The sequence below is a fragment of the Citrus sinensis genome, chromosome 4, assembly GCF_022201045.2.
Source record: "Citrus sinensis cultivar Valencia sweet orange chromosome 4, DVS_A1.0, whole genome shotgun sequence".
Taxonomy (NCBI): domain Eukaryota; kingdom Viridiplantae; phylum Streptophyta; class Magnoliopsida; order Sapindales; family Rutaceae; genus Citrus; species Citrus sinensis.
In genome coordinates, this window is record NC_068559.1 from 13,518,637 (window position 1) to 13,527,140 (window position 8,504).

General features: G+C 33.1%; 1 protein-coding gene and 1 long non-coding RNA gene across 2 annotated transcripts; both read left to right on the forward strand.

The window, feature by feature from the left end:
• The first annotated feature begins 5,190 nt into the window (after positions 1-5,190).
• On the forward strand, positions 5,191-7,768 carry LOC112495880 (uncharacterized). Its single transcript, XR_003062269.2, has 2 exons — positions 5,191-5,735; positions 7,494-7,768. It is a non-coding gene; the product is annotated as an uncharacterized LOC112495880 (long non-coding RNA).
• LOC102627419 (protein HAIKU1) lies at positions 5,733-7,768 on the forward strand. The gene has a single exon (XM_006491675.3). The coding sequence runs from the start codon at positions 6,159-6,161 to the stop codon at positions 7,164-7,166; it is 1,008 nt and encodes a 335-aa protein (XP_006491738.1). The 5' UTR covers positions 5,733-6,158; the 3' UTR covers positions 7,167-7,768.
• Positions 7,769-8,504: the final 736 nt, after the last annotated feature.

Sequence of the window (8,504 nt, forward strand, 5' to 3'; positions counted from 1 at the left end):
GGGGATTCTTAAAGAACCTGAACCTAAAACCACCTCAAAGACCTCACCTGCAACCCCTCCTAAAGAAAAATTGCTTTCATCAGCCATGTCAATCAAATCTTGGATTGACATAGTTGAAGAACAAGAAAATCAAGAAGCCCAGTCTAAAGCTATTACCTCTCAAGAACAGGTAAATGAATGGATGAAATCCATTTCTAAATCTCCTGAGCTTATGCTCGCCTTACAAAGTTTTTCCCAAAATAAAGATCTTTCTAAAGCTCCTGAAAAGGAGAAATTTGTTTCCAAAGAAATTTCAAAATCTTATTCTTCTAAAGTTATTTCTGGAGAAAGCTCATCTTCTCAAATAGTTGTTTCTCAATCAAAGCTTTCTCAAAGATCTTCGAATTGGATTAATAAAACCCATTTTCAAAATGTTTTAACCATGGAAGATGGTTTTTATCACTCCGATCCATTTCAAGCAATTTCAAAGATTTTCCCGAAAGGCTGGTTTTTCAAACCATGGGATTTGTCCAAACCTCAGTCTTTCTATCAAAGCATTCTTGAATTTACTGAGTCTGTTAAATTTAAACATTTCTTCCTCAGTGAATCTCATTCTGAGCCTGCCTATTCCACGGCAACTATTCTTAAAGTTTTAAGCCCAAAGCAGTGGAATGACCAACTCCACAAGCTCCAAACCTTTCCCGCTAGTTTTCAGAGAACCTTAAACCATTGCTTATTCTTTTCCTATTGGGATTATCAACAAGCTTGGTTTAATACCTTTTTCATACAAAACCCAAAAAAGACATATTCTTGGTTATTTTTCTTCAATTCAAAAATCACTGTTCAAAGCCTCCCAAACTGGTTTCAACAATGGTAGAACTTTTTTAGGCCAAGCCCAGATATTCTTACCCCTAACGCCATCCGCTGTCTAAATCTTTTCAGAGCCCACTATGTCCCTTCAGAGTCTGAGAAAAGATTCCCTCATTTTCTCTGTTTCTGTACAATTTTTTTCCTTCCTTGGGTTTGGATGTGGAACTTCAACTACCATACCCAAGACGCCCAACTTATTTTACAAAGAATATTTAAAGTTAAATGGTGGTCTAAATTTGATGAGCAGTCCAAGTTATCAGAAGCCACGGTTCAAGCTTGGCTTTCTTCAAGAGGACTCCTTACTCCAAGCATCCAAGATGTCAAAGCCCAAAGCACATTTTTAGCTCAAAGAACTAAGGCCCAGTCTCTCTTGGCCAGTGCAAAGACCGAAGAAGAATATTTCAAAGTCATGCAGCAGCTTCTTGCCTCGAAATCAGAACATTCTATTGCCAGTTCTGGTTCAAGCTCTTCCGGAGAAGCTGAGCCGTTCATCTCCCTTGGAGATGAAAACGAAGATGATTGCTTCGGAATATTCTCTCTAATAAAGCATTCTTAAAGCTATTTGTATTTAAAAAAAAAAAGAGTAATTTTCTGCAATAAGTAATTTTACTATTTTATTGTAATTATTTTTAGTTGTATTTATTTTCCTTTGTAATTATCTTCTCTTTATTTACATTATTGGGTGGTCCCTTGGACACAAGTGAGAGCGCACATGTCTCTTCACCCAACTTTTGTTTTTTCTCTTAAAGTCAAAAGCATCGTAAAAACATTTTACCAAGGCTAAAGGTCTCAACCACGTAAAGTTTCTCGGAAGTCTCCAAAGCAATTGATACTTTTCATGATGTTGTCCTCCAGCTGCACATGAAGTTAAAAATCATAAAGAAGATGTTGTCCCTTACATGAGGGGGAGGACCCGCTCCACCAACCGCACATGTGAATCAACAGTATCATTTCTATTTTGTAAGAAGCATTTGTTATATAAAGAAGGAGATGAAGACTAAGACTCGTCACTTCTCCTGGAGCCAAAAAATTGTAAAATCTCTCTCTCTCTCTCTCTCTCTCTCGGGAAATCTGGAACAAGATATCAAGGAAATATTTTCCTATCTTGTAATTTTCCCTTTCTTCAAAAGCTGTAACTCATTTTCTGGATTCAAGCAATTTAACCTGTAAGTGTTAAATTCAATTTGTAATTTAAAGTTCAAATGAATGTTTAAATTTCTGAAATTAATTTAAAATTCTTAATTTTCATAAACCTGCTACGTTCCTCTAAGGCAAAAAGACCGGATCTCTACCCTTAGTTGTATCCTCTCTTCTCCCTCCATCCAATCAGAATACTATTTCTGGGATCCAGATCTAGTATTATCTATGAGCCTTTAGATTTTGTTGCTAGGCTTGAATAAAGAACATTAAATTATTTTAGTATATCAGCTGGAAAACAGAACGTGCGTGATATTGATCTGTTCTAAGTCAGATCTGGTCACAAAGGCAAATTAAGTTCTGCATCGATCTGGAAACAACGCCACGTACTAAATAAATTCTTAATTATTAATTGCAATTTGAAGTTTAAAATTTTGAATTTTGCTTAATCACTCCACACTTCGATCCTATTTTCTCACTGGTATTAGAGACCGGATCTCTGATCATATATATATATATATATATCATTTAGATTCAAACATTCAACTATATTAAGAATTCAAACTATTTTAGGTCTATTTAAATTTCAAACAAAAAATGTCATCGTAGTCATGGAAATTATTGTTTTGACTTAGTTTTTCTTAGTGTAAAGATATAGAGGTAAAATATGCACTATATTAATAATTTATTAATGGAGTTTATCAAATCCAATATATCAAAAAACTAGTAAATGTATTATTTAACCTATTATTAGGAATATACAAAGTTATTTTTAAAATCTCTAAATTTTTGCAATTTTTTTAATAATTTTCTCTTATTGTCTAATTGTACTATATGGAGGCAAGTTCTTTTATTCTAACATAACATATATTTTTGTAATATACAAATAATTATTACATTGTAGATGTAAGTTTCTTAAAACGAGATATAGGAAAAATATAACTTATTACAATGCAGAGTTTATTCTTATTTATAACTTGCCTAAATTAGGGCAAAAAATCTTTATAACCAAATGAAAGTTATTCTTATATAAAGTTTCACTATAGAGAGGTTTTACTATATAGTGTATATTGATGATTTGCAACTCTCGAGGCATAATTAAATAAATAAATAAGTTTAATAAATTTGCTTTGAACCATAAAATTACCATAATGGGGTCTTTTCATAGTTTTTGAATTATTAAGAGATTGAGATTTCAAGCCTATCTCACCTCATAATTAATTTAGGTTATATTTGATATTGAGATTAGACAATTAAAACTTAAAGATTACTGCATTAAAATATTTGTTAAACAATGATAAGTTAATTTGATTCACTATTTATATGATAAGAAATTTATAATAAATTTATTATATTTATTAAAATAATTATTTAAAAATTAGATTTACTGTGTAGTAATATTAAGTGTACCTTAATCCAAAAACTTATGGTGTATTTACTTTTCGGATTAGGAAATTAGAATTCAGAATTAGAATCATTGATGACATTTACTTCATAAAATAAGAATGGAAATTAAAATTGAAATCAGAATCATGGGGTTCACCTCAAATTGGGAATAGGGAATAAGAGACTAATTCCTGAGGAGATTGGAAATAAATCTCTCATTCCCATGATTACCAAATTTGCCCCCATCAGAATTTCAAAATTCTAAAACTACCTTGTATTAAATTAAAAAATATAAATATAAAAAAATAGCAAACATTTTGAACCCTCGAGGAAGCCTCCTCCGCAACCAAATCACTTGAGGAAGCCTTAATCACAGCCAAACATTTCTGGACTCCATTTCAGCATTGGGATTGAGCACTGAAGCAGCAGCTGCCCAAATCACTCCAATAGCAGCACAAAACACAGCAGCAACACCTACCGTAGTTAGAAAAACAACGGTCGTTGATGGGTCAGCAACCAATCTCGCCCGTGTCAACAACCTCCGCAAAAATTATGATGGTGATGGTTTTTTTTTTTTTTTTAGAAAATGATGCGCTGATGATTTTTTCTTTTGGGCAAAGATGATTATTAATATTCTTATTATTATTGTTATTTTTTTCGACATATATTTTTATTTTTATTCTTGTAATGTTTGTTATTATTAATACTATATTTATTTTTATTGAACTTAAGTTATTATTATTTCTTACTATTATTAACAATAAGTTTTTTAAATGATAATAACATAACAAACAATAATGATAATATTATATCTTTATTATTGCATTATTTATTATTGTTTTTGAATAATATGACAAATATTAGAATAAATAATAATAATTACAATAACAAATCAAGGGTATTTTAGTAATTTAATATAATTCATTCTGATTCCAAGATAAAATAAACACATAAATGAGAATGCAATTCATTTTTATTCTGATTCTTAATAAATAAGCTATTCTTATTTCAATTCTTTATTTTGATTTCAACTCATTCTAAAAATACCATGTATTAAATTAAAAAAATATAAATAAAAAAAAAAAAAGCAAACATTTTGAACCCTCGAGGAAGCCTCCATCTCAGTCAAATCACTTGAGAAAACCTTAATCACAGCCAAACATTTTCGGCCTCCATTACAGCATTGGGATTGAGCACTGAAGCAGAAGCTGCCTAAACAGCAACACCTACCATCATTAGAAACAGCTGATGCTAATGGGTGCCCCTGTCAGCAACCTTCACAAAAATGACGATGATGATGATTTTTTTTTTTTTTTTTTTTTGGAAACGAAGATGATGATTTTTTTTGGCAAAGATTATTATTATTCTTATTATTATTGTTATTTTTTTTGACATATACTATTATTTTAATTCTCGTCATGTTTGTTATTATTAATATCATCTTTATTATTATCGAACTTAAATTATTATTATTTCTTACTATTATATAAATTTTTTTAATGATAATAACATAGCAAACAATAATGATAATATTATATTTTTATTATTGTCATTATTTATTATTGCTTTTGAATAATATGACAAATATTATAATTGTTTTTAATAATAAGATAAATATTATAGTAAATAATAATAATTACAATAACAAATTAAGAGTATTTTAATAATTCAATACAATTTATTTCGATTTTAAAATAAAATAAATATATAAATAAAAATATAATTTATTTCAATTTAAATTTAAATAAATAAATTACTCTTATACCAATTCGTGATTTCCATTTCAGTACATTTTAATTCTAATAAGATTCCCTTTAATCCATTCTGATTCCCTTTAGCACACATACCCTTGCTACAATCATGATTTTTGAGATTCAGTCTTTACGTCAGCCCAGTTCACTCAGGTCCACACTCGGCCCCACACACAGCACAGCTCACCCACTTGCAGAAATCGTTAAATTTCATTTCTATTTTGACCATCTCAATTGCGCACGTTAGGGTTTCTTTTCCTTTTTTCTTTCTTTTATTTGATTTGATCATTAAATTTGCGCTTTCTTCAATTCTAAATATCTTCTTTGAATTTTTATTTTGTATTTTGTTTTCTCTTCTTCAAGTCAGAGGACGTAACTATTCTTTCTTTGGTAGTCTTATGTCATTAACTTTTACTTTATTGCTTACTTCTCGTGTTATAGCGTGTGAAACCGAAGAAAAAGTTGTTTGAAATTTGGCGTCATATTTTATCATTTTTTTTATACTACTTGTTCTGGTTTTGCTTTCGAGATTTGGATTTGCTGCTTGGGTTATACAAGAATCTGGGTTTTCAGTTCTTAGGGCCGACTCAATTGGACAAAGCGGAGAGAAGGGTATGTTTATTGCTGCTCATTTCTCTTTTCTAGGGTTTAATTTTGTTTCTCTTGGTGAAAACTAATCTGCTTTGGGAGCTTGATTTGTTGGGAAAAGAAAAGATTAGAAAAGCTTTTAAGTTTTGAAGTTGTTTGACTTTATACGTGTTTTAGAGAAACTAGATATTCGGTCTATAGAAGCAGGTACTAGGTTCTCTTGAAAGTTTGCTGATGCTTATTGAAGCTGAGTGTTGGTTTAGTTGTTTGAAGTTCTGCTCAACATATAGATTATTGTGAGAGATAAGTAATGCTTGAGCATCAATCCTGAAATTGGGGTCTTCTACTTCAAACTGTTCGATGGTTTAAATTTATGAGTGTTTGATTTTTTTTTTTTTTTTTTTTTGGAGAGTTTGTTGGGGAGGAGTTTGAATTTGTTTACTGAAAATGGATGGCTCAAAAAACCGGCATAACAATGATCATTTGGGTGTGAATAAGATGGGGAAGAATATAAGGAAGAGTCCATTGCACCAACCTAATTTTGCGGCTAATAATAATGTTGCTAATAGGCAACAACCTCAGCCGCAGGTTTACAACATAAGCAAGAATGATTTTAGGAACATTGTGCAGCAACTCACTGGTTCACCTTCACAAGAACCTTTGCCTAGGCCTCCACAAAATCCTCCGAAACCTCAAAGTATGCGGTTGCAGAAGATTCGACCACCCCCATTAGCACCCATTAACAGACCGCATGTTCCCCCTATGGTCTCTGCTCCTGCTCCAGCTCCTGCTCAGGCTCCAGCTGCTGCTCCACTTCCACCTCCAGTTCCATACAATAACGGTTTAGTTAGGCCTCCTCCTCATTATGGTCAATCAATGCCACAATTTGGACAAGTACAACCGGTGGCACCTTGGGACTTGGCGTGGAATAGTACTGCTGAATCTCCTATCTCAGCTTATATGCGAGACCTTCAAAATGCTATTGTAGATCATGGTCCAAGGGGAAACCAACGTCCACCTCATCCACCTGTACATGCCCAACAGGCACATGTTCTGGGCCAAATTCAGCCTCAGCCACCATCCTCTGGCTTACTTCCTAACCCACCTATGCCAGGTTTTCCCACTTCAAGAGTAAATGGTCCTACACCTTTGATGCCTAATCTCCCTTCTCCACAAATGAATGGACCTGGACTTTTACCCTCTCCGACTTCTCAGTTCCTCTGGCCATCTCCCACTAATTACATGAATTTGTTATCCCCACAATCACCTTATCCATTGCTTTCGCCAGGGGTTCAGTTTCCTCCACCACTAACACCCAATTTTCAATTTTCACCCGTGGCTCAATCTGGGATTTTAGGTCCGGGGCCTCAACCTCCACCATCCCCAGGCCTTGCTTTTCCATTATCACCTTCAGGGTTTTTTCCCATCTTTAGTCCGAGATGGAGGGATCAGTAGTCAAAGGTGTAACCTTGTTGTCTTCATCAGTACCTGCCAGATGAGGAGCAGGTACCTTGTTTGTGCAAAGAATTGGTCATATCTCATGGGAACTTCATTTGTGAAGATGCAATGTACAATGGTGTAAGAGGTCCCTTGAAAGTTTGTAGTCTACTTTTCCCATGTCTATTTTGTTATCTTTTTCACTTTTCCCCCTTTGTTGATACCCATATTGCAGCTTCTTTTAGTTTAAATTTTGTAACATCTGCAATGTTTTTGTGTTCTTGGAAAGTTTTACTTTAGGTATAATACAGAAGATCTGACAACTCAACTGATGACCCTTTACAGGAGTTGTATCATGAAAGACAGCCGTAGCTCGAAAGGAGTTAGAAATATAGACATTAAAATTTTATATGTAGGAAATTTAGTGAAAGGATTCTTGTGAACTTGTACCATTGTGGATTATCTCAATAACTTTCAAGTTAAATTCTTCTACAGTTAACTGGCATGTTGAAGTAACTGCCTTGGAATTGTTCTCAGTTTATTGTTCCTTGCAGTGCCCACTGCCCAGGGAATTGTTGAATAATTTCAAATTATGTTCCAAATGTTTTGGTTTGTTTGAATTGTTGTTAGTTCTTTGGTGATGTTGATGTTCGAATTGCTTACCAACTATAGGTTGAAACACTGTCACCAACACTACAGTTGCCGAGAATTAAATTTCTTCTGTTGAAGGGACTGTCAGTTGCATTGTTCTTTTTGTTTGTTGTACCTTGTTCTGCTCAATGAATCTTTGAATCTTGATTCTTGAATCATCATTTTTCACTTGTTGCAAAGCCTAGAAGAGTTACTAGATTTAAAGTTTTTGGTTGATAATTTATTCTCTTTGCTAGGTTGTCCTGCATGTACATGGATTTTGTTTCTTGATCAACGGCCAAGGGCCAATAACTTAATTGATGTCTCAAGTCATTGATGTTTTTTTTCTTTAAAGAAATTTGAAAGACAAATATGAGCATGCCTAATTTCGTTGTCATTGCTATTTTATGTTAAATTGCAACAATCTATAGATATATTACACTCTTGAAATCTACTGAAATTCCATATATATACACTTGTAATTTGTAGAAATGTCTCATTGATGTTCGAAGAGAAATCTGTCCACGATCCGCACTTCTTAATTTAGCAAATTAATCAATTAATAGATGAGCAGTGTGTGACGAGGCCCAAGATGAGGAAGAGGCCCGAGAGAACTCCGGCAGTGGTGCTTTGGTGGTAGATAATTGAAACTGAAGCCACTTGTTTTTATCCACAATTGGGTTGTAAGAAATTTTATCACTTTTTACTTTTCTTTTTTTTTAACCG